The 26,566-nt window shown below is 43.3% G+C and overlaps 1 protein-coding gene across 1 annotated transcript; it reads right to left on the bottom strand.

The window, feature by feature from the left end:
* Positions 1-502: 502 nt before the first annotated feature.
* MXD1 (MAX dimerization protein 1) lies at positions 503-25,888 on the bottom strand. The gene is made up of 6 exons (XM_029937539.1): positions 25,625-25,888; positions 24,794-24,893; positions 20,140-20,169; positions 4,944-5,058; positions 3,213-3,372; positions 503-2,991 (listed from the first exon to the last, which is right to left on the bottom strand). The coding sequence occupies exons 1-6, from the start codon at positions 25,695-25,697 to the stop codon at positions 2,804-2,806; spliced, it is 666 nt and encodes a 221-aa protein (XP_029793399.1). The 5' UTR covers positions 25,698-25,888; the 3' UTR covers positions 503-2,803.
* Positions 25,889-26,566: the final 678 nt, after the last annotated feature.

Raw genomic sequence — 26,566 nt, 5'->3', positions numbered from 1 at the left:
CATCTGCATTGCGATGGTATCAGCAAGAGTATAGATTTCAGTTTTTAAAAATCAATTTTACATAAAAATATGCATGTGCCTATATTTACACACATCTATATTTACGTACAATTGTCAAAGTCTTAAAGGCTGGGGTTTATATCTTTGCCCTTTCCCCTCCCCCCAATAACCCTAATAGAAAGGTTTTTCATTTGCTTAAAAAAAAAGTTTATAGCTCTTAACAGTCACGCTGGTGGATCAGTGAATGAGAGGGTAGGTTGGCAAATGAGGGCTGCCGATCAGCCAAGTGGGGAAGGGGATTAGCTGCCTTGGGCTGAGTTTGCTGGTCCTGAAGTTTACAGTTTTGGTTAAGAGGCCGATCTAGCACGCCGATTCGGTCTACCTTGAGCTTTGAAAAGTAATGTCTAACCCTGGTGTCAGTTTATAACAAGTGCATTAAAAATAGAGCAAGTTCCACATTTATATATGCAATCAAATTGAAAAGGACCAGACAGTGCAAAGGTCAGATAATTACTGTTTTATATTGGGACAGTACATTTCATATTTCAACCAAAAGACAAAAATGCAGTTTAACTTAAACACAAAAAATAACAGCATCTCTCAGATGCCTTATTTTGAAATCAAACAGATACACAAATTCTGTTCCCCTTCCCTCCCCCCAGTGCAAGCCCACAAGCTTTGCCCAAAGTCTTGAGTTTTCGATGCCTTAAGGCATCCGGCATCTTGGACTTGAGGCGCTTGAATGTAGCAATTAAAATGCTTGAGAGGTCTCTTGAATGGCATTAGAAAGGGACCTCAAAGTGCAGATACATCTTTTTCAAACATGTTACAGGCTGAGCTGGCTCTTTGAACACTATCACTCTGCTTAAATTCAGGAAGCAGGCTTTAAAAATGCAAAAGGCATACAAGTTGTATTTCAGTGCAAATCTTCAGCTGGTCATTGGAAAAGATTCCAATTAAAAAAAAAATTCTTTGTCACCTGCCCCTCCCCCCACCCAAAGCTGAAACGAAGGGGAAAAATAAACAGAACAAAAACGGAAGAATGACAGATGGCTTTGGAATCATTTAGGAATTGACTACTTCCAATTTTTTAATAGAGAATCATAAAAATAAAAAACCAAAAATCTTTGTTTGGACCACTCTTTTCGTACAGAATGAGCTTCTGTGTGGAGCACGTTTGAACTCTGAGTCGTGGGGAAGTTGTGTGGAAGGCGGAGGCGCTGGAGGCGTGGTGAGTCTGGGGGGCGGGGGCCAGAGACCGCAGGTGGCGGGGGAGCACACGGCGGCCGCTGGCCCACTGGCTGGTGCAGCCGTGGAGCCCTTAGGTTGCAGTGCGTCTGTGGATTTTAGGAATGTTCTCGTCACTTTGTGACACACACTCTGTTTCAGCATCACAGGGTTTACAAACGGTTCAAATTCAATGAAAAAGATTCGTCAGAGGTGGAAAACCTTGACATCAAAAATATGAATGCAAAAATATTAAGGGGAACGAACCAATTTGGTAGATACCTACATACAAAGTTTCTAGAACATCTATAAAAGCACAAAGTCATAAGAATTTGTTTCTATTACATTAGTTTATATAAAATGAATAAATAGTATTTATAGATTTAATGTGTCTTATGTACATATACATGTGCTCTGTTTTAGCTTAAATAAAAATGCTACAAAGTGGGAGACCCACTTAAGGGGGAAATCATAACCAAAAAAAGATCAGCCTTTTCAACTACCAACCCAAAAGCCTCCATAAGGAAGATTCTAGGTGTATCCAAAAATAAGGAGAGGAATTCTAATAACACTGTACCATCCCCTCCTGTTCACCTGCAACAGAGTAGAAATGTGGACTTTTCCTTTCACTGATGGACACTAGCTCAGCTAGCGCCAAAGCTCAGTTATTGCTGAAAGTTAAATAGGAAAATAGATTAGAATTGGACCAAATGTCACTTATTTGGGGGTGAAAAAAAGGCATAATCACTTTGTGTTAAGTGGGAAATGGAGATCTCATTTATCTCTGAGGTAGGAAAAAAAAATGTTCCAGAGACAAGTAGCATAACGAACTTGGAGAGGAAAACGGGTCTTGGGACAGCAGTAGATGGCGCGGCCCCCAGCACAGCGCACGGGGAGACTGTCCCGTCTGGGGGTGGGAGCGAGTGCCGCCGGAGCTCTGGTCAGCTGTGCAGCCCCACAGCCCTGCCATCAAGGGCTCCACGTTTAAGTGAGAAGTCCTGCTCCCATCCATACGCGGGTCGGGGAAGGAGTGCAGGGGGTGTGTGAGGGGTGTTTTCTGGAGGTATTCCTGACTCCTCACTGGGGGTGAGGTCCATGGTTAAGTGCTCTTAAATGCTGCTTTCAAAGCTTACTTTGGAGTTCTGAGATCAGGCTCTTGACTTTAAAAGTTTGTTTCCTTCAGGTTCCTAAGCACAAGACACATTCGGACATTTCTGCTAGGTGAGTAACACAGCCAGAAAACTCTAAGAAAGGTTTGCTAGACTACACGGGGATGGTAAAGAAGAGGGGAAACTGCTGAGATGTGAAAGTTGCTTATTCGGTCTAAGAATTCTTGGGTGCTTCGAACTGATTGGAATGTACAGTCTCTCGGACGCGTTTTTATGGAGAGAGAGAAGCTAGTGGATGCAATCAGAAACCCACAATCCTAAGCGCTTCCTTGAGAACGTTTACAAAGCCGAGTTTGGTAGAGGTGGTACACGGAAGCTTACGTGCAGGGGGGCTGTGGGCAGGTCCAATACACTACCTAATCCCGTCCGCCGGGAGAACCATCGAGGTAGCCGAGGGGGCCGCGCTCTTAGAGGCCCAGACCTGTCTTGGGATTGTCCTGGAGCTTTATCCTCTTCACGCTGGAGCTGGAGTAGCCCTCGTCACTGCCGAGGCTCTGCATGCTTCCCCGCTCGTCGGAGTCGCTCACGCTGCTGCTGCTCCAGTCCAGGTCCCCCGTGAGATAGTCTGTGCTTTCAACGTCCACGTCGATCTCTTCTGTGGGGAGGACAAGAGACATTGGTGAAGCCATGCTTCTGAAAGCCCAGGCTGGAAATCCGAGCCAGCCCCGCCAGGCCCTTCTCTAGACCTGGTGCCTAAGTGCAAAAAGGAAAGACGGCCTTGTTGAGTAACGGGACGTCCGGTACCAAGTCTAAGTCACCCGTGGGCTCCGAGTTCCTCCCCTGTGCTGCCTGGGCCGGGTCGGGGGGCACGCTCACCCCTGTCGGAGTCCGAGCGCTCGGAGGAGACGGTGGAGCCGATGCTATCCATCCGTATCCTCTCGATGCCCAGCTTCTCCAGCTGCCGCTTCAGGTGTCGCTGTTCCCGTTGAAGCTGGTCTATTTGGTGAATGGCTTTTCTGTCACAATCTTCAAGTTTCTGCAAGTCAAAGGGGGTAGCTGTTGGAGCCCACAGGCGGATTTCACAATTGGCAGTGACTCTGCACCTTCCCCTCAAGCAGTGAGCTGTGCCAGTTTTTCCCTGATGCCATTGGGGGCCATGTATCTAGCTTCTCACAGGGCAGGAAGTCAGCTAGTGACTCCTGCCTTCGTCTACCCTCTTCAGTACTGACTCAGCTGCAGGTACCTGCACCGTCGGGGCGCCTGAGGAGGAGCGTGCCACTCCGACGCCCGAGAGACAGCAGGTAGGAAGGGCCAGTGGCCCCCTGGGCTGTGGGGATGCCCTGACGGCCTCTCTGAGCTGCAGTGCTGAGTGTGACGGCAGCTGTAATGTGTGCCATTTACGAGTCTGGCTATTTGCACGTTCCGATTATAGAAACACTCTTTTGAGTCCTGCCAAATCCCAATTAACTTCTGTTTGGTAGCAGGAAACAAATGGTCCCTTTTGAAGTCCTGCTTCCAAATTGTCCAACGTAAGAGCTTAAACACATTTCCGTAGACCACTTGTTTTTACAAATCTGTTTAACCGTAGTTAGTTTGCTCTAAACAGAGGTTCTTCCCCCTCCCCCAGAGTTGTCATGCAGACAGGCCTCTAACCATAACTAAAGTGACACTTGTCCAATAATGACTAAAGGCTTATAAAAACATGCTAACAGTAGTTTGGCCATGGCTCTCAGGAGTTCAAATTCCCCTACTGTTTGCTAGTCAAGCTACTACCAAGTGAGGACTCTGTTTTAGACCCTCTGACAGGGGAGTATAAAGACCTGGTCTCCCCCAACATTGGAGGAGACCACCAACAGTCCTACAAATCGGGGTCAGATGTCAACTGGGACCAGTGCTGAGTGAGTGTGCTCCCCAATGATAGGTCCATCTGGGACAGACAGGATGGAAGCAGGGCAGGAGAGGTCTCCCTGAGCTAAGGCCAACAACAAGTTAAGTGGATAAAGAAGGGAAGGGAAAGCCTAGCAAGAAGAGGGAATAGCACATGCAAAGGCCCGGTGTAAAAGAGCACAACAAGTGCGAAGGGCTGAAAGGGCCTAGGGCCCAAGATGCTACAGAGGCAGGTGAGGCCCAGGCAGGCAGCCTGGGGCGGGCCTGCTGCAGGGTATGTCCTGAGCCACTGAAGAATTTGAAAAGGGGTGACATGTTGATTTGATCTTTAGAAGGATTCTTCTTGGAAGCAGGGAGCTTACCTCAGCAGTGGCCAGAGGGATACAGGGAGGCCTCTCTGGCATTCACTGCAGTAGATGATGGCGAGGTGAAATGGAAGTAAATCAGCCCATGAAATGTTTAGGTCTGGGAGATGACTCAGACATGCATGGCTACAGAGCAAGGCCCTGAGTTTCTGGCTTAATCAAATGGACAACTGGATGGGGCATCTAGCATCTAGCTATAGAACCACTCAGCTGGGTTCTTGGACATGTTGGGGTTGGGACGCCTGAGACTCATCCAGAGGAAAGGGCTGTCCTAGAGATACACTTTTGCTATCCCTCATCAACAGGCAAACCTACTGAAGGTTACGCTAGAGAGGAATCCCCAGGATATACCTACCTTTATGTGCAATTTGGCTTTTGTCAATAAACTCAATGTAGTGTGTCTGTTGGATTCAGGTCCAAGTGGCACTAGCCCCTTCAACTTCTCCAGGCACAAGCGAAGATGGGCCCGCCTATGAAAACAAGGTCACAGTAGCATTGAGAATTTCAGAGTGGGCTAGGAGGCACCCTAGAAGAACAAGCGCTAAAAGGCACCCCATTTTGGATTCTATGTGGCTGAATTGGTTGAGTGTCTGACTCTGGCTCAGGTAATCTTGCGGTTGGGAAGTTTGAGCCCTGCATCAAGCTCCATGCTGACAGCTCAGAACCTGGAGCCATCTTCAGATTCTGTGTCTCCTTCTCTCTCTGCCCCTCCCCATTTGTATACTCTCTTGCTTGCTGAATTTTTTTTAATGTTTAAGAATATGAAGTTGCCCAGGCCCAGTAATGGCAAATGCCACCAAAAACCTCTGGCCAAATAAACATCTTTAGAAACACTTAGAAAACCCATTTTGGCTTCTCCGTGGCTTTCACTAGAGTTATCTGATTTCTATAGTATAGGTATTAGTGGGGGGGACTCCTATCTATGAGGCACATTTACCAGGTTAGCTCCAGGTTTCTGGGTTATGATGTGACTTGACAGAACACGACAGGATGAGAATCCTTTCAATCCATATTTCTTCTTTTCCCACTCAGGACCACTACAACTCTAGCCCTGCTAAATGTAGTCTTTACACATGTGAATGACCTAAATGGTTCTTCATCACAGCTTGCTTTATGCATAGAACAAAACAACTTGACTCACCATCAATAGGGAGCTGGCTAAATTATGGTAGATTTAGATAGTGGGATCGGATGTGACTATGAAAATCAGAAGGTTTTCTATTTACTATGAGGAAAGAACTCTCAGATTATGTTGTGAAATGAAGAAAAATAAGATATCAAACCACGCATTTAATATGCCACCTGTGGGTAAAATGGAAGAAAACTCTTTTTGTTCTCTTATACGAACCTAAAGTCTGGAATGATCAATAAGAAACTTAGTAACAGTGGCAGGGAGAGAGCAGGCAGGGAATAGGCAGGGACAAGGCAGTGGATTTTTCCTGAATATATTTTCTGGTTTTTCAGCTCTGTATACTGCTATTCAAAAAGTTAAATACATTTTTTTTTCCAATAAGGAAAACACGCACATCACTGGCATTGCTACACTAACAGGCACACAGAATGTCTAGAGAACCACACGCAGGGCTTGGAGCGGGCGGGTGGTGCAGCAGGACAGAAAGGAAGGACAATGGTCACATGAAGCAGCCGCAGCCAGCCACCAGAGAGAACCTTTCCTGCAAGCTGGCCAGGAGCATAAGAGTCCCTCAAGTTTTGGAAATTAACACCTCACTAAAACCCTTCTTTGTGCTTTATTTTAGCAGATCCCAAGAATGGGAGAAACGGCCAAAATTCAAAGCTTTTGCTTCAGCCTACTAGGTCCTTAAAGCCTTTACGGGCCATTCCAACCCATAGTGATTCCTCGGCTTTCTGAGCCCTCGTTTATACTACTCATTAGGAAGTTCTCTCTTCTGCCTGAATTGTTTGGTATTTGCTACTTAACCATTCATTACAAACTCCTTAGAAAGTTGGACTTCACTTAATCATTGCTGAGTTACCAAAGGGCCTCCCCCCTCTGCCTGCTTAATGTTTGCTGATTGGCTTGTGTCCCCTATTCAACTAGGCCATAAGCTCCTGAGGACAGAGTCTGTCTACACCTGCACCTTCACCAGTGCTTAGGCTCCTGGGGTTCTAGATATGTGTCCACTGCCCCCACCCAACTGCGTGGAGCAGGGCTCTCGGGAGGCTACCCTCCAGCGGAACTAGAGTGGAACAGCTTAATTTGCATTTCCCCCCTCTTTAACATTTTTGAACGTATTAGTGAAAGTTGGGAATGCAGACTAAAAAGTGCTTCAAGAAAGCTCTAAGATGTCCATATGCATGATGATGACCAAGGAAGGCAATTCACATTTTTCTCCTCAAAACTTCAGCATGTTCCACCCAGGTAGACCTAGCAAGTGCTGCATCAGACCTTCTTTTCTGCCCCATTGCTTCCAAGCCTCCTTCCTTGTCTAGGTCTCGAAGGAGCGGCCTCTCCAAAGGCCCCCTCAGCCTTCACTGTCTGAACAGCCTTCACTCAGTTAGGGAGATTTAATGGGATTTGAGAAGACTTTCACTTGCCCTGAAAACCGGTCCATGTGGAATGGCCACAAGCAAAGAGTCACACACGAGGTTTGCTCCTCCCTCTACTACATGAGGGAAAAAGAAAAGCAGAACCTGTGTGCAAAATATCCTTGTTCACCTTGGTTAATCTTCAAAAAGAGCCATGAAAATAGATCAAATTAGAAACACCATGAGAAAGTATAATCAGTCACTTATGCAATTATCCAACTTATTTCTCCCAAAGTTTACAGACTAATTGTCAAGTTAGGGAAAAAAGGTTTAAATATTAAAATTAGATTTAGACATTTTTCAGCTTGCTTGTTATCTGCAAAGTCTGCATAATTCAGAACAGGGTCCTAGTAGTCATTTTATGATGTGGGTTTATCTATAAATATAAGTATGTAATGAGTATGTAAGTTTGTTAGGAAGTTTGTCTACCGATAATAAAGTCATCTTTCCATGCATTGTCATTTCTAGTTACACAAGGAGTCTGGCCCAGGAAGTGTAATTTTCACTACCCAGATGTGGGTTTTCCAAAGAACACTTAGCTTATTTCTAGTTTCACAACTCTATCTGATAATTCAAGCTGAGAATAATACATGTTCATTGAGTGTTTTCTGGCCTGGTTCTATGAGAATAAGACCAGAGCTTTTTCTGGGTTTTCATCCAGATGCCTGCCTTGGCGGCCTCCAGCGCCGCGCCGCCCCAGCCCGGTGGCTGCCCTGCCCACCTGCCATAGACGCCCCCAAGGCGGAAACCTGGGCCAACTGCAGGGAAGGGGGGAGGTCTCAACTCTATCATGTAGTAGTGAAATTCAATTCCTGAAGCAGATAAACAAGCAAACAGTGGCCCTGTGGCTCCTTTCCCCTGAGACACATTGTGTACACCCTGCACCCTGGGATCTAGAATCCCTCAGCCAAGTCCGACAGCACCCACGAAGCACGAGATCCAAAGTAAGTGACAAGCACCTTTCTCCGCTCTCTTCCCCAATCCTGCTTCCCTGCCAGGGACTCTGGTCTTCCAGGAGAGGCTCACCGTCCTGTTCTGAACCTGGTCTAACTCCCCTTTGGGGAACCAGCAGAGGTTCTGCCACATGGACTTAACAGAAAGCCACTCGAGGCCCTGGTCTGATCCCTACGTAGACCTTCTTCAGCCAGTCCTCCTCCTGTTGCCAAGAGCTGCCCCCCAGCCCCACAGCATAAGAGTGCTGTGCCAGGTCCTGGCTTCCTCCTGCTCCCCGCCGCCTCTTCTGGTTACACTGAACCAACTGCTTGGTACCTAGGTCATGAACTTTCACAGACTTCATGTGCCAGCTCTTCAGAAACATTGCTTTAATTATTCTGAACGGACTGCTATACCTTTAGTCTACAGTTGCATTAAGAGGCCAATCTTTGATCTGAGCTATAATTGGTAAAGCTCAGAATCAAGTGTGCCCTATAACTAGGGGTAACTAAGGTACAAACTATAGCTTTTCTTCAGTAAGGTTTTGAAAAGGATCTCAATTTGTTTTTTTGTTTTAGTTATTTTAGATTATTTCTGAATCTGTCAGTTACCATACAACTGAATGTTAGTGTCGTATGTAAGAGTAAGGGTTTAGGATCCTGGCTTTGCCACTTACTCCCTGTGTGACCTCGAGCCAGTAACCACTCCATGGGGCATCGGTTTCCTCAGCAGTAGATAGAGGACGGTCATGTCTGAGAGGGCGGGACCATGAACGGAGACAAGGCATGGAAGCCCCTGGCTCTCTCGATGGTAGAAGTTATTCTATCCCAGCTTCCTCTGGAGATGGATTATGACCAGGAACACAGATACTTATAGCACTATAATTTTCCTTTTAAAATCAATAGGAAACTCAAAGTGTCTTACTAAGTAGAATACAGGCTATCTAGTAAAATCCAATTCTTCCTTAAAGAAAAGTTATCTTTTGTTATTAAAGAAATTTAAGGGAAAACGTTAACCTATTTTCTATGGAAATAATAGCTTGCTTATGCTAAAGGTACTATTTTTTTTTTTTACATTAAAAAAATTAGCAAGGACAGGGAAGGAAACCAACAAATCTCAAAGGCAGCCTACAGCATGGAAGATATTTGCAAAGGCCATATCTGATAAAGGCTTAGTATCCAAAACAAAGAACTGACACAACTCAACACCCCAAAAATAATCCAATTAAAAATGGACAGAAGACATGAGCAGATATTTCTCTAAAGAAGACATACAGATGGCTGACCCATGAAAAAATGCCCAATGTCACTCATCAGGGAAATACAAATCAAAATCAAGAGGAGAGTTCACCTCACATCTGTCAGAATGGCTAAAATAAACACAAGTGTTGAAGAGGGTGTAGAGAAAAAGAAACTCTCTTGCAGTGTTGGTGGGAATGCAAACTGGTGCAGCCACTGTGGAAAACAGTATGGAGGATCCTCAAAAAGTTAGAACTACCGTATGGTCCAGCAGTTGCAATACTGGATATTTACCCCCCAAATACAAAAACACTAAAGGGATACATGAGCCCTATGTTTACTGCAGTATTTACAATAGCCAAATGATGGAAGCAGCCCAGTGGCCATCAACAGATGGATAAAGAGTTTATACACACACACACACACACACACACCCACCCCTACACATACAGTATTATTCAGCCATAGAAAAGAATGAAATCTTGTCATTTGCGATGACATGGATGGGGCTAGAGAGTATTATGCTAAGAGAAAGAAATACCATATGATCTCACTCACATGTGGAATTTGAAACAAAACAAATGAGCAAAGGAAAAAAAAAAGGACAAACCAAGAACCAGTCTCTTAACTCTAGAAACAAAGCTATAGTTACCAGAGGAGAGGTGGATTGGGGAATGGGTGAAATAGGTGAAGGGGATTAAAGAGGGGACTTATGAAGAACACTGAGTAATGTAAAGAATTAAATCACTATATTGCACATCTGGAACTAATATAACACTGTATGTTAACTATGCTGGAATTTTAAAAAGTTAGCAAGGATCTTATAAAGCTAATCATGTGAAAGGAAAGACTCCTATGGCCACACATCAAGTAAAGACCTGGGTAGAAGGGACTGGAAGGTTGGGAGGGAAGTGTCTGAAGTGCACCCACTCTTCCTGGCTAGAGCAGCAGCCAAAGGAAAAATACAGGGGCAAATACTGACCTTGGAAATGCAAGCACATCTCTGGATGTGCTAGCTATATTCAAAGAACCTAAAATATCTCACATACAATAGCAAGAAGAAAGGATAGCATATTTAGGAATAAACTTAAAACAGCTTCGGAAGGATGTCTAGGAAGGAAACCATAAAACTTTGCTGAGAGATCTAAGAAAACCTGACTAACTGGAAAAAAGCACATATGAAACCTAAAAGTAAAAATGTCAATGTTCCCCAAATTTGTCCAAAAATTTAACATAATTTCAAGGAGAAAAAAATTCCAACAGTGTTAATGCTGGGAAATTAGTCCAAACTTTAGAAGAATAAATGTGTGAGGGATGGCCAACTTTTTGTAAAAGAAGAATAATGAAGAGGAATGTGCTCTACCAGATCTTAAACTGTATTATAAATACAGTTTAATAATTAAACAGTGTATACTAAAACAGGAATAGACTTGCAAATCAAGTGCACAGAGCAAAAAATTCCCAGAAACAAACTGAAGAACAGATACAAATTGAACATATAACAGAGATAACACTGCAAATCCTTGGGAAAAGAATGGATTATTCAGAAAATAGAGTGGGGAGTTTAACATAAAAAACCGATTCCAAATATATTACAGAGTTAAATATAAAATATATTTGGATACCACAAGTTCTGTTAGTTTTCCTTAACTCTGGTCAGCCATGAATTCTGGAAAACTAAATATCCAAGAGAAAGGAAGTCATTAACGAAGAAGCACTACTTCCCACCAGAGCGTTGGTGCCAACAAGGCACCTGGGCTAGGTGGCATGCTCGTAGCTCTGAATGCTGCTCTTTTTATTTCTGCCTCCAGACTTCAGCTTCCTCGATTCTATCCAGGTCTCTCTTCCTCTCAGGTCAGCAGATTTGTAAATTGGGGAATAAATGAGACAACACTAAGACCATAAATGTTATCCCCAAAGTTCTTCCCGACTTGAATGTGGTCACGATTGGGAATGGTATCAACACAGGCGCATGTCTTGATCTGTGGGAGGCACTGTTATCAGAGATGACTTTTTTTTTTAACTGAAGGTGTAACTGAACGCTCTCCTTTCACAGTAAAGCACAAGACACAAAGAAGAATTAGAAAGTTTGAGAAGAGTATATGGGTAGGTGGCCAGTGAAGAGGGTAGATAAGTTCATAGGTGAAAATCTGGACACGCGCACCTGGCTCTCTCCTTCATTTACTCCCCTAGTGTTTCCTAAGGATTACTATACACTGACTGGTACTTGGTGCTGGATATAAATGTCAAGTTAGACCAAGTCCTTGCCTTTGAGCTTCTTAAAATTTAGTTGCGGATCAAAAACGTAAACATTATTGCAAAATTATTGATCTGAGCTACCTTCAGACTATGACAAATAGCAGCTCCCACGGAAAGTTCTAGAACAGGCTCCTCTTAGCCCTCTACTAAACCTATTATTTGCCCTCATCCATATCTTGTTTAACTTAACTTCTTCATAAGGTTGTCAAGCTTTCATAGACTATCATAACCAGTTTTCCCCTTTGCAAACAGATCATCCTTATTCATTCATACACTGCGGCCCTACGTGTCTAACTGTTCTTTCATTATCAAACAATGGTAAAGACCAAGACTTTTATCTCATATTAACCCACTGGAGCCTAGAAATAATAATGCATCTGCAGGTGCTGACCCGAGAGTATAAGCTGGTATGTGAGGCAATCCATGTCCCTTCTCTCTGAGGAAAGCCCTACTTAAACACGATATACTGGAGCTCACTCAGGATGACTTTTCATTAAAATTGGACTAGATTTTCAGAGTCTGTGTCTCCCTCTCTTTCTGCCCCTCTCATGCTCATGCTCTGTCTCTCTCAATAATAAATAAAAACGTTAAAAATTTATAAAAAAAAAAAGGGGGGGAGGGCATCTGGGTGGCTCAGTTGGTTAAGTATCTGACAGTTAAGCGTCCGACTTCAGCTCAGGTCATGATCTCGCTGTCTGTGTGTTTGAGTCCCACGTTGGGCTCTGTGCTGGCCACTCAGAGCCTGGAGTCTCCTTCAGATTCTTTGTCTCCCCTTCTCTGTCCCTCCCCTGCTCATGCTCTCTCAATAATAAATAAAAACGCTAAAAAAAATTTTTTTAAATTGGACTGGGTTCTTTTTTTTTAAGTTTATTTAAGGAGAGAAAGAGAGAGCGCGCGCGCATGCGAGAGAGGAGTAAGAGCACACTCGAGCAAGAGCACATGCATGCGAGAACGAGTGAGCAAGCAGCAGAGGGGCAGAAAGACACGGAGAGAGAATCCCAAGCAGGCTCCGCACCATCAGCATGGAGCCCAATGTGAGGCTCAAACTCATGAACCGTGAAATCATGACCTGAGTTGAAATCAAGTTGGATGCTTAACTGTGACTGAACCACTCAAGGGCCCCTGGGCTTCAAATTCTTAACCAAAGAAGAAGGAAAAAAAAAAAAAAAACCCCACCAAACAATAAACAATAGCCTATTTAATGGTAAAGTTTTAGCATCTTTTTTTCTTTGTGTGGGTGTAGATCCAGCCAATTAAATAGCTTCATAAATCCTATAGAATTGATTATTGAATACTGATTATTATTGAATACAAATTTCAGAGATGGTACATATGAGCTATATAGTGAGGAAAACAGGTTTAGTATAGAGTAAGAAGAAACAAATCATCCTAAGCAGTCAAAAATTAGACCCTAAAGTGATTCTGTGTCACAAGACATACTAACTTTCTGCAGATTTGGGGTTGAGAAAGAGCCTTGCTGGGTTAAACAAAAAGTCCAGGTGAAGACTACAAGTCTTGCTTTGAGGTAAAAAAGTATTCTCCTTCTTTCTCTAAAATGATCCCTTTATAAAGTCACCAAAAGCATCATTATTACCAACTTAATTGGAACCTTGGGAGGTTTTGAAGTTTTCTCATAACTGAAAGTAATCTTTGTTAATACAAGGGTAGTTATATATGCTAGCTGTATGAGAACGTGTCACTCAGCAAACAGTGCATAAATACAATTCATGGTGGTTACATTTTAAAGTTATAAAATCATTTCTCTACTAAAAGTATGAAATATGTAAGTATATTCATTAATATTTCCTTTCTAGAGCCCAATTTTAAAAACATCCAAATACATATTATAGTTATATAGTTAACTATAGTTATAGTTATAGTACTTGCTAGCTCTCTCACCCTTTGACTATGAATGACTATGAGAAAAAGTCAAGGACCACCCCCAGTGCTCCAGCAGGCACTGGAAGTTAGCTGAATAATCAGCATACGTCTCTTCTCCAAGTTCTTCCAAAGGTAGATGCCATCCAGCCAAGAGGTATAGGCCAGGAAAGACCGATTCTAGTGGTACAAATCTGGGGGTTCCTCCATACTATCAACATAGGCCAGATTTGTACACTGATAGCTACATCCCTTCTTTGTAATAACCAGGCCGTGCCCTTAGCCCCATGTGGCAACAAAGCAATGTGGATTTGTTACAACACCCAAGAGTGCAATCTGAATGTGGTCAAGAAAGTTCAGAAGCAGTAAGGGTGGTGCAATCCTACCACAACTCAGGCCCGACGCAAAAGCTACGTCCCTACCCTCTTCCGATGTAAGGGAGGTTGGCCATTTGCAAAGCCAAAACCCAAAAGAAATAACTATAGGGATCTGCAATCAATTAGAATATACTGCCAGAAGAGACCTTTTTGCAATGGTTTCTCCTGCCAGACCAGATGCCACTGAAATGCTGTTAGACCAAATGAAAATAATAGCTTAGATCAGGCTGCTGAGTCCCCCCACAGAGCACACACAAAAATCTTTTGTCATGGGCTCAGAAGACTCTAGTAGAGGTAATCTCTCTAGAGCAGCTGCCTAATTCCAGCAATGCCTGCATATGTACCATTCCAGAAAAACGAGTGTCTATTATTAGAGGGGGGAGCAGTCCATTCGAGCACCTGACTCCTGCCCACTGGCTGCAGCTTACATGCATTCCCTCAGTTTTGTTGAAGTCCTCCTGAAAGGCATTCAGACCAGAGGAATTCTCGGCTCCGAGAAGGAAACAGAGTTATCATCAACAGAGCCGTATTACAACAAAAGATTCAAAGATTTCCTATAACAAGAATTAATTAGCAATTACATTGGGATCCAGTAGTGATTTAAAAATATATAGAAGCTCCAGGGTGGGTCACTCTGTTAAGCGTCTGACTCTGGATTTTGGCTCAAATCATGATCTAACAGTTCGGAAGATGGAGCCCTATCTATGTTGGGTTCTGTGCTGACTGTATGGAGCCTACTTGGGATTCTCTCTCCCCTCTCTCTCTGCCCCTATCCCACTCACAAACTGAAAAATAAATATAAATAAATATAAATGCAGAAATACCTTTTATAAGAGATATGCAAGATCTATGGGGAATACTACAAAACTTCAGAGACAGAAAACAGATCTGAATAAATGAAGATACACACCAAATCCTGGATGGAAAGAGCTGACATGTGAACACAAACTTGAAAGTTAATTTATGTTGAAATTATTAAATTTTTTATTTATTTTGAAAATCTCCAAAGAATCTGAGGAATGGGGAGATGGATGAAGTATAAAATTCATCAGGAAAAAATAAAACTAGGGAAAATAGCTAAGACCATGGTAAAATTAAAAGAGGAGGGAAGAGTGGGGATTTGCTTTAGCAGATCTCGAAGCACCCGGCAGAACCTCAGTGACTGAACGCGCGCTGGCGTGGGACGAGCAGGCGGCCGGTGGGACAGAAGGGGTCTAGAGACAGACTCGGTAGTAAACGAGATTTAATACACAATTGAGGCAGCAACTTCAAGCAGTGAGGAGAAATTCTGTTAAGGGAAATGATAAGTTGGAAATGGTGTGATATACAAAGGGGCAATCTCTTTCATATATGTCCTTTATATTATATAATCTTTTCATAAGGACAAAGGAAGCCCAGGTAGAAAACTGGGCAGATATTATTCAACAGGTGATAGATACATGCAAAGATATGAAAATTATTTGGCTGTGCTAACAATGTACAAAATGTAAACGAAAACACGTTTTTGTTTTTTATTTATCAAATTCATAAAGGTCTTAAATTAGAGTATCAGCTTGTGAAAGTATAAGAAAATATGGCCTATATTCAGCCTGGTGGACAATCTGGCTGTCAACACCTAAAACCAGAACAATGTATATTATCATTATTTCCACAACTATAAATTTGCCCTAAGGAATAATTATGATGTTGGACAGATTTATCTACAAGGTGGTATAAGGAAGTGCTTTTTCTATTAGCAAAATACTGGGAAGAACCTAAAACAGGGGATTGGTTATACGAGTTAAGGCACATCTGTATGAGGTAAATGCTGGCCTTCACTAAAAGTCATGTTAGAAAAGGAGACTTAAGGACACTGGAAAATATTCATAATGTAGCTTGAAAAGAAGATACAAAGTATTTACTATATGATCCCATGTTCATGAGAAAACACACACAAAAGTCTAGATGGATATGGAACTTAGCAGGAATGTCAGCAGCTATTAACTGTCCCAAGATCTATTACAGGCGCTTTTTATATTTTCCAAAACCAACTGTTGAGATACACTTCAAAGTTCTGCTGGTCTCCTCTGGCTGCTAGAGTTATTTATGGTTGATATAAATTGTTTTAAGACAGACTTTCTACACTTCTCAAAATTTTCTAGAAGATTAGTTTTACAAAGAAAAACACCACACGCTCACTTAAGGGTGTTTCCTTAGGAGGCTAGAGCCACAAAATTCGTTACAAGTAAGAGAAGCACAGGCCAAGGGCCGGACACACATATCCATAGTGCTATTACTGAACCTGCCACCCCAGGGGCTTCGTCTTCATCCGGCTCTGTGTTCCCAGCACCTAGTACACGGCATCTTCTAATCTAGTGAATGGAAAATACCCCCACCTCCACCATTCTGGAAGGCTTTTATCTTCCCACCAATGCCAAGGTTATCAAGGTGGTGGTGTTGGGTCTAATAATCTCATAGTGGAGTCCAGATGAACACCAGTTACAATTATTCAGAATCTGTGAAGTGTCACAGAAAAGGTTTCTGTTTAAAAATCTAAACCCAAGCATAATCAACTCTGTAATATCAAAAAGGAAAAAAAAATCCCATCATTAGAAGTTCTTTTCCTAAGGTTTTGAGAGACAGGTCAATTTTTTAATGTGATGTTTTAAAGTAAAGAATGGCTAAAGTGTATATGCATTAAGGTAGGTGGGATTCTTTTAGAGGAATCACCTACTAAAACCAGGGAGACTACAAGAGCAGCTGTTCAACTGACTTCAAAACCGGAAGATTCTTAAGCATCTACACTAATACGGGGAGAAGAGCCTGACAACTTTGTTCTTCCCCTGGACTGCAGCAACTAATGCTTGCTTAAATTAAGAAATATGAGTCTTTACTTCCTTCTTTTCTGTTCATATGCTCTAGACTAGAGAAAGAATTATCAAGAAGACTTTAAAAGACCAAATACCAAAACAGAAAGGACAATAAGGAAACCAGATAACTAACCCTTCAATAAGCAAAAGTTGACTGATCATACAGAAGCAGTCTGAATTAAAAGCAGCTTGCCTGGTGGTGACTTCCACTCCAGTTTTCTAGATTCTTTGCCTCCATAGCCTCTTGTGCATTCTCAATCTTAGCATATAGTGCGCTCACTGAAATGGTCTCCATGTCTTTCTCATCAGACAAACTACATTTCTCTAGGATGGGGACCATGCTGATTAACACCCCAGTGTGAACTCATTTAATACCTAGTATGGAGCACAAGTTCTTGAGACACTGTAAGCAAAAAAGAAATATCCCTGAACTGCTAAAATAAAAGGTAAAATTGACATTGTGTGGCATTCTTACAGACGTAAAAGGCACAAAGTTGTAGTTAAGTGTAAGAGCCCTGATCTGAAGGGGTAAAACTTTTTTTTTTTTTTAAATATAATTTATTGGGATGCTTGGGTTGCTCAGTGGTTGAGCATCTGGCTTCAGCTCGGGTCATGATCTCATGGTTCATGGGTTTCAGCCCTGCATCAAGCTCTGCACAGACAGCTAGCTCTAGCCTGGAACCTTGTCTTCAGATTGTGGGTCTCCCTCTCTCTCTTACTCTCCCCTGCTCACGCTCTCTCAAAAATAAATAAAACATCAAAAAAATATTTTTAAATATAATTTATTGGGGCACTTGGGTGGCTCAGTTGGTTAAGCATCCAACTTCAGCTCAAGTCATGATCTCACAGTTTGTGAGTTCAAGCCCCACATCAGGCTCTGTGCTAACAGGTAGCTCAGAGCCTGGAGCCTGCTTCCAGTTCTGTGTCTCCTTCTCTCTCTGCCCCTCCCCCTCTCATGCTCTGTCTCTCTCTGTATCAAAAATAAATAAAACATTAAAAAAATTTAAAATATATATATAAAACTTATTGTCAAATTGGTTTCCATACAACACCCAGTGCTCATCCCAACAAGTACACTCCTCAATGAGAAGGTATAAATCCTAAAAACAAAAATAAGTGCCTAATGGAAATATTAAAAAAAAAATGCTAAGAGGTCGGGGAATCAGGGAGAACAATTGGAAGACTTTTAAGCACAAAGAGTCCTAGTTTACCCAGTTCAAACAAAGACAAAGTTGAGAGAAAATCTCAAGAGGAGAAAGAGAAACGACATTTGACTGCCTTTCTACCTTAAAAGGTACTTTTGAGTTTCCAAGTCAGGATATGTAAATCCCTAAAGCATACAGAAACCTCTGACTTAAAACACAGTCACAATCAGAGAAATTAAAAGGGAAAAAGAGGGCCAGGGAGACGCAAACGTGTGGCAAGTCACATGCAACCCCTCAACCCTGCGCACGTGCACACACAACTCAGCGGAGGAATTCTAAATGTTCACTCTGCTCCAAGATTCTCCTGAGCCTGGTCTGTCCTTTCACTGATGAAACAGGTCATTCAGATCCTGACTTTCAGAGTCGGACCCCCTCTTCACAGAAGGTTTGCATGAAATAACCATATGTATTAACAGAGCCTTTATTACACATCATCGTCTTGTTCACGCAGAGCACAGAGAAAGCCACTCAGTCTAACGGGTAGCTCGTATTTCAGATTGATGGGAGCTCAGAGACCAGAGTGAGGCTTGTTCAATGGTTCTCAGCCCTGGCAGCACATGAGAATCACCTGGGGAGCTTTTAAAAAAAATACTAGAGCAGAGTGTCAACCCAAACCAATTAAATCAGATTGCTAGGGGTGAGGTCTGGGCATTGGTTTCTTTCTCTCTTTTAAAAGCTCTACCAAAAATTACCATTAGTTTTCCTCCCACCCCCCAGCATGGGGAAAGCAAGTGGTTGTTTTTTAAGAAAATCTTTATTAGAGATAAAAGATTTGCTTTAAAATACTCATGGAGGGGCCTCTGGGTGGCTTGGTTGGTTAAACCTCTGACTTCGGCTCAGGTCATGATCTCACGTTCGTGGGATCGAGCCCATGTTGGGCTCTGTGCGGACAGCTCAGAGCCTAGAGACTGCTTTGGATTCTGTGTCTCCCTGTCTCTCTGTCCCTCCCCGGCTCATGGTCTGTCTTTCTGTCTCAAAAATAAAACATTAAAAAAAAACTCCATGGAGAGGGGTGGTTTTGATTATATACGGTTGACAAAATGTTGATAATTATTGAAGTTGGGTGATGGACACATAGGACTTGATTACATTATTTATTACGTGTCTGAAAATTTCTAAAGTTATTTTATAAAATTAGCAGAGATAAAATTTCCTTATCCTCAAATATATAAATGCATATGATGTATTTAATATAACTGTTTTTAAGTTATTTTTTAATTAAAAATTTTTTTAATATTGTTGACAGAGTGTGAGGAGGGCAGGCAGAGAGAGAGGGAGACACAGAATGCCAAGCAGGCTCCAGGTTTGGAGCTGTCAGCACAGAGCCCGACATGGGGCTCAAACCCATGGACTATGTGATCATGACCTGAGCTGACACTAGAGGTTTAACTGACTGAGCCACCCAGGCATCCCTAAGTATTTTATTTATTTATTTATTTTTGAGAGCGGGAGAGCGGGAGAGAAGGAATGAAGTGGGCTCTGCACAGACAGCAAAGAGTGTGCTATGAGGCTTGAACTCATGAATGCAAGATCATGACCGGAGCCAAAGGCAGACGCTTAATCAACTAAGCCACCCAGGTGCCCCAAAAATATTTTTTAAAAACCATTAAAGTAAAACCATTGCCAATGACTCTAATGTATGAGCAAAGTTAAGAACCACTAGGCTACATCACTGAAGGAGGGGCAAAGCTGATTTAGAAAATAAAGATTTAGACAAACAGCAAGAGGCAATCCAGGTGAGACAGATCAACTCAGGCTCAGCCAGATGGATCCCAGTGAGGGTAGGCCTCTAGTGAATCACCATCTCCAATTTGTGCTATGCACAGATTTGCCTGAATTTTGGAATCTTTATTCACAAGTAAACTGTAAATACACACACACATATGCATGTGTATTTATATATATCTGGGTGTGTACATGATTTAAGACAGCACTACCAATTATATTCAGTAGCATGTAATTTTTTAAAAAACACTATCTGTGGAAACACTGCTCATGACCTAAAATGCTTTGGCCTGTGACAGTCACCTGGGAAGGCACTCCTCAGGAGAAGCAGGCTGCAGGAGTGAGGGGTCAGGGTGTGGTCTTTGGAACCTGCTAGTCCTCCATCTACCCAAGTGATTTACGGGCAGTGCTGCGAGGCTGGCCTGAGTAACCTCTTGTATCAGTGCTACTTGTGGAAGAGACCAGAAAAGCAACTAAGTCTCAACGAACAGAGTATACATCAAAACAGCCCCCATCCCACCCGCAAAATCCCCAACTCACCTATTCTTCTCCATTTCATTGTGAGTTGATCTGAAAGAAGGAACAAGAAGAAAAGAGTAAGATTCTTCCTGTCTTAAAGGACTACTTCACCACCAGTACAATTATTTTAACTTCTTTCCCTCCAAAGTTGGTAGGATAGAACACAGAGAAAGGGAGAAAAACTTGGTGGGCTCTGCTAAAGAAATCAGTCCCTCTGAGGAGTTAGATAAATGTAAATATCTAAAGTAGAGTTCAAGTAGAAGCAACAAACTTAAGAGGTGTGCAATCCCTCATGGAAATGTAATCTATTTTAAGAAAGAAAATAAAGGGGGTCTATTTATACAAGGAGAAAAGCAGCTTGCACAATGGGATACGAATTCGGGTTACAGAACACTGCGGGTCCGATAGTGGAGGTGAGGTCCCCTCCTAGTCCTGCAGTTTTTTCCTAGGTGTGGTATATATGCCAACACTTTAACAAGAGGACACAATTTTAAATGGATAACTCTTCCCTCAACTTTTCTACTCCCTGACATAATTATTTGATCACGTACAACCTCCTGAAAAAGGCTACTGGTGAACAGCTACCAAATGATTTCAGGAAGGAGCTTCTAAAACTCAGCTCAACATAAAGACGGCATCAACTGGTTAAAGCAACAGTTAGGGTGAAATCTGACGTCCAGTTTTGTCACTGACCGGCACTGAGGAAGAAATAACATTCTTTACTATCTTGTCCTTGGTTAACCCCTCTGTAAAATGGGAGTAAAAATTACTGTCAATTATCTACTGAACATGCGTGGATCAATGAAGTAGCAACTGTAAAAGTGATTAGAGAGCCTTGGACGAAAGCTGTGGTGAATGTGAAATCCCATTGTTAATGTGTTTATAGCCGACCTCAAATACCAGGTCTGGTCTAAGAATTTATGGACAGGTTTACACAGAAGTCAGTCAACGTGGTCACTTCAGTGTCGTCCTCATACAACTCCTCCCTAACTAATCATAAACTCGAGGAACCTCCCAGCATTATAAAGGAGCTGAATCTTGACCTTTCTTACTGGAAACTCTCTGGAATCTAACCAGTTCAGGAGATAACACCCTGGCCCAGGTCACAAACTCTATGTGGCCACAATCAGAACCTCACTGGGTCTACAGAGAACCTCTCACAGTAATCATGGAGAAGCAGGACCTCCATGAATGCTCAGTCACTCATTTACATCTGGGGGGCAACCACTGCCAAGGTCATTCACACCAGAGAAGGGCAGCAGGGTGTACGTGTGGGTTTGCAATCTTGGAAGGAGAAATTTTCAATCCAGCACTAAAACTTCTCTTCCACAAGGCTCTTGGGACACTAATCTTGATTCATGAGGAAAACCAAGAAAAATAACGACCACATTTTAAGTTTTAGAATATCTGTTTTCTAGATAAAGGGCCTCACAATTAGTTACCTCAAAAGCTTTACATTGATTCACCTGGTTTTCCCTCAGCCTTCTTTGGTTACATTTTTCTGAAGGTTTACTTCCTGCAATGGCCAGCAGGATATCATAGTTAACAAGAGTCAGGCCTGCACAGCAAACCTTTGGCTTTAAGGCACGTGGCATTTTAGATTTAACAGGGAATAGCAAGTTCAAAGTCTGACAGATTTTTTAAAGTATATCACAGCAGCTGGTCAGGATTTCCCTGTTTAACCACAGACAAGAACCATCCCAGGATGGCGGTAGAGAAGGGTGGATATTTGAAAAGAATCTCTGATTACAGAGAGTAGTAGCACACAGGCCCCCTTACCAAAAACTTCTGGTTTCTTTGAAGATACAGAAGAAAAATTCTGACTCCAAGAGAAACTTGTTAACAAATTCCATAGGAAGCACAACTCCTTCCAAACTTTGAGCAGTTTTTGAAACTACAGATCTGATTACTTAAGAGCATTGAACACATCGTGGTTTTTCCAAGGGGACTTCTAACTAATGGCTACCGTAACACTGAAGTGCATCTGGGGGACTGAAACCGAGTGTGCTTTTAATAAAAGCAAGCTTTTCAAAAATGATCAGTCCAGAGATTGCTTGCCAACTCTGTTAATGGGTAAACATTTATATTTTTAATTAAAGCATTATAATACAGAGACATCTTGTGTCAAAATTATTTTCTATATGATTACTGAAGATGTTTGATAACTCTGGAATCACTGGTCAAGGTCAAACGTCCCCACCTAAAAACATATCTAACAAAAAGATATCTAAACCAAACTAGAGAGTGTATGAGAATCAGAGAAGTCCTTGGGTTCAAAAAGACTCTCCACGTCAGCTCAGCTCTAGGCCATCGTTGCGTAAAAGAGCTAGGCGGCAGGTGTGAACTTCCTCTTTCACATGAAGGCCAAAGCCTGCTTGGCCAATTTAACAAAATACACTTTTAAAAACTCTGGATTTCATTTCTAAATAATTATTAACTCATTTCAAAAATCAGCAGAAAAGGAAAAAAGAAAAAAGATCCCCACCTCCCTGTATTCCAGTAGGTCTCTGGATGATTCTGAAACAATCAATACTCAAAATTTCATTTGGTTTTGTTTTTTAAACAAGCAACTAGAGAAACTGGATTAAGATCTGCATTTTCAGTTCCCAAGAAGATGGATATGTGGCTAAATCTTTTGTTGTTGTTGTTGTTCTAGGAAAAACAGCCCCCTGACTCTATAAAGAGCACAGCATTTCAACCCGAATTAACAAGAATACACTGTTATCCGGGGGTTATATAAACCAGCAGTAATCTCTCCATAGCCCTTATCTCAGTTCAAAATCCTAACCATACATGGCCTTGGAAAGAAGTCAGTTCAAATCAAGGGGTCAAACTGTACTCTCTGGGGAGATGTCTCACTGCTCAGGTGAGGGTCCTTCCAAACAGGGCATGAAGGAAGTGATCACATGTAGAACGTGTCTGCTTGGTGTCATCTCTGGGGTTAGTCATGGTTTCTCAGAGATCCTTGCACCACCGAGGGGTATTACACTAATTCATTATTAGTCAAGAATATGGGAACCTGTGATAGCCTCCTGTCTCTTAACCATGGAAAGCAAACCAAGCCCATTAACAGAAGAGAGCTTTTCCAAAACAGAAGTTATAGCTATTTTTCCAGTAATAATGCTGGATCTTAAAGAGAAAGAATCTGTTTCTTGGCCTGCAATTCTCAATTATCATCATTTTTCTTTCCTAATCACCTTTTGGGACCAGCCTATATCTCTTTTCACAACATTATTTTTTCCTCTCCCCACCACTGAACCTCCTACAATTTTCCTGTGAAACTTAGGGAAAAAGAAAGTGCTAAGGATTAAGCCTTGACTATTAGTGTGGACAATTCCTCCCAAATCATGGGTGGATAAGAATAAAAGCAACAAATGGACTACATTTTCAAAGAAAAATAAATCGAAAGGCTTTCAAGTTCTTCCAAAACGTTAAAAATACTGTAACAAAATGCAAGACAGCTGAATTGTTTTATACCACTGTACAACACAAGTCAGTATTAACATCCTTCTTAAAGGCCCTTACGACCCACACGCAGACCTACTGGGCACCACCTTCAGGTAATGTGAAAGATGGGAGGGGAAGGAAAAACCACGGGGTAGTTAATTACCAGGTTCATCCTCACATGCCTTCCTAGTCAAGAGCTCAGCACATGTGTGCTGCTCACATCCTGTGTTTCTACCAACACTAAGGACAATGGGGTGAATCAAGGACAGAAGCAACAGCAAGAACACGCAAGTTTCAGGTTTACGCGGGACCTCCTGGCTGTTAGTGGTCTGCATTATGCCACGGAGGCTAACTAAATACAGTTACTTGCAGGGAGTTATTCATGAGGATGGGAGAGGAATAAGGATTCTAAATCAGTGATGAAGATGTGAATGACTTAATTTACTGGAATGAAAAATGTAATTAAACAGATCTAGCAGATTTCCTAGCTAACTTATACTTTAAGGGGAAAGAGGGGGGGAAAAGGGCAGTATCACTAATAAGAATATATATTCAGGGCTTTGATGTGATTTCACTGACCATTAACCACGTACCTCCCAGTGAGATTCACAGATTTTAAGAATAAGGCTAACCTAAAAGGACTGTGGCATATTAATATTTTAATATATGTTCCTCCATCACCAAAAAGGCAGGCTTTAACCTCAATCATTCCTCTTTGCCATTATAAATAAATGTTAACAGATTATCAGACAAACCACTGCATTTAATTTACATGTCAAATATGAAATCCTACCATCTATGCTGAATCAGATACTTTAACATGTTTATAAAATCTTCAGTATGAAAGGCAAAAGAAATGGATAGTCTAGCATTTTCAATTATAGAAAACCTGTCCGGAATCTGCAACTTCTAAAGGCAAAATACGGTCACTGTTAACTAATCACACTAGAAGTTTTCAAAAAATTTTGTTCCAAAAGGGAAGAAAAGAAAAATTAATTTTTAAAGTTCATAAAGAAATGTAAAGCATTTCCATTTCTCTTTTCAGTACCTTCAACCCAAACAGAAGGGCTGCTTCCTCCAATGGCTTAAGACCATGTGTGCCTTACTGAATCATGATTGCCACTTAACGTATTTAGAGAGTTTTAATCACAACAGGTAACTTCCAGTCTGCAGTTTGGGTCATCTGCAGTATAATCTAAAAGAAAAAGAGAAATATTTACCAAATTACCTGCTACTGCTGTTGTTCTTCTTGGGTTTGTTCCTCCGCTTTAAGGCATCCCTGTCCTTGTTATTGTATGGTAACATGGAGGCATACCCATGTTCAGCTTCTAGAAAACCGAAGGATCCAGTTAATGAATGGGCCTAGAACATTCAATACTCTTTCCTCTCCACAGCATTTTCCTTTTTAAATTTTATTTTTCCTTGAAAGAATATTGTGGAAAGAAATAAACGAAGCAAGGTGGAATTCTTAGAACAATGATTGGTTTTTAAAATTGAGTGAATACCCTCAATTCGGAGCAGGTGTAAGGAGCATTCCAGCTGCTCATTGTTGAGAAAGACACGGCAAGTCGCTAAGCTCGTGGTGCCTGGGTTTCCCGTTGGCAAAGTCCAGCAGGTTGGTGTGCTTTGAGTGGGACCAGCCTCGGGCGAAAGTGCGGGGCAAACACTCGGAGCCCAGAGGGCGGGGAAGGGGGTGCGCACAGGTCAGGCACTGCTCCTCCAGCTGGGAGACTGGGTACCAGGCCCACCTGGGGGCCGGTCGGGACGCGCCCCGGTGAGGTAAACCAAGGGCCTGGACGAGGGGACCCTGGGCACCCCATTCGCTTCGGGGTGGGGAGGAGGCGGTGCTCGGGACCTCCACCTCCATTCATCGCCTTTGGGGCAGCAGTGGTCTCCCTTCGGACCGCGCGTGGGGAGAGCTGGAGGGGTTGGGAGCGCTCGCGGTCTCGCTCTCCGCGCGTCCAACCACCCCCAGAGCGGCTTGGCGCCCCTACCCTCGGCGGGGTCCCTCAGAGCCCCTAGCCCCAGTTCGGGACGGACCCCTCCCATCTCCGTGCACCTCTTTCCCGCCGCTCCAGGTAGTCGGCCGCCTCTAGCAGCATCTGGATGTTCATCCGAACCGCCGCCGCCATTCTGCACCGGGGGCCGGAGCCGCGGGACCAACCCCCACTGCCCACGGGCTCGCCGCCGCCGCCGGACACTCGCGCCCTGCTGTGGACCCCGCAGAGCAGGATTGAGAGAGCCTCTTTGGCGATCACGCTCGCCGGAAGGGCGGGGGGGCGCGGTGAGCTGAGCACCGCCAACACCGTGACAGAACCCAAAGAAGAGCAGCAGCCGCCACCGCCGCGGAGTGTTTATCTCCGACTCACCATCCCCCCGCCCCCAGCCCCTTCTCTTGACAGGCCTGCTTCGGCTGCGTTCCTCATTGGACACCCTAAAGAATGCCCTGCCCCTGGCCTTGTCCGATTGGGGGAAAGCATTACGGCCCCGCCCCCTAGGGTCCGCTCCTCTCTCTGGTTGGTTGCGCTTGACAAGGCCCGGGCTCCACCCCCTCCCTCCAATTGGTGACAGGATTCGCGACTCCGCCTCGTGCTCCTTCCCTGTTTTCCATTGGTTCTATACCGACAACCCTCTTTTGCTTTGTTAGTATTGGCTCGGAGCTACAGAAAGCAAGCCACTTTGCTTGTCTCCCATTGGTGGAGCCGGCTGAAACCTCCCAGCTACGATGACGTCACCCTTCTCCAGGCCCCGCGAGCCCTGAGTGGCCCGTGATCGGCGGCGCCGCTACTTCTCCCCAGATCTGGCTTGGCTGGGGAGGGCTGACCTGGGCGACGGCGCTGATTCACCGGCCGTCGAGGATCTCGGCTCCATCCGGCCCATCCCGGCCCCGCCTCGGACCTGTTGCCGGGACTTGTCCCCAGGGAAAAGTTCCGAGGGCGTGCCGGGCACCTCTAGAGTTGAGGGCTGGCACAGCACGTAGCCTAGCGCTCTGTCCCAGCCG

The sequence above is a fragment of the Suricata suricatta genome, chromosome 4 (genome assembly GCF_006229205.1).
Source record: "Suricata suricatta isolate VVHF042 chromosome 4, meerkat_22Aug2017_6uvM2_HiC, whole genome shotgun sequence".
Lineage (NCBI taxonomy): Eukaryota > Metazoa > Chordata > Mammalia > Carnivora > Herpestidae > Suricata > Suricata suricatta.
The sequence above is the reverse complement of the archived record's forward strand: the minus strand, read 5'-3'. Positions and strand labels throughout refer to the sequence as shown.

Coding starts and splice junctions, on each gene's coding strand:
- MXD1 (XM_029937539.1), bottom strand. CDS start 25,697: ATGGCGGCGGCGGTTCGGATGAACATCCAGATGCTGCTAGAGGCGGCC. Junction 24,894..25,624: donor CCTGGAGCGGCGGGAAAGAG/GTGCACGGAGAT, acceptor TCGGTTTTCTAG/AAGCTGAACATGGGTATGCC. Junction 2,992..3,212: donor GCGCTCGGACTCCGACAGGG/GTGAGCGTGCCC, acceptor TCCTCCCCACAG/AAGAGATCGACGTGGACGTT.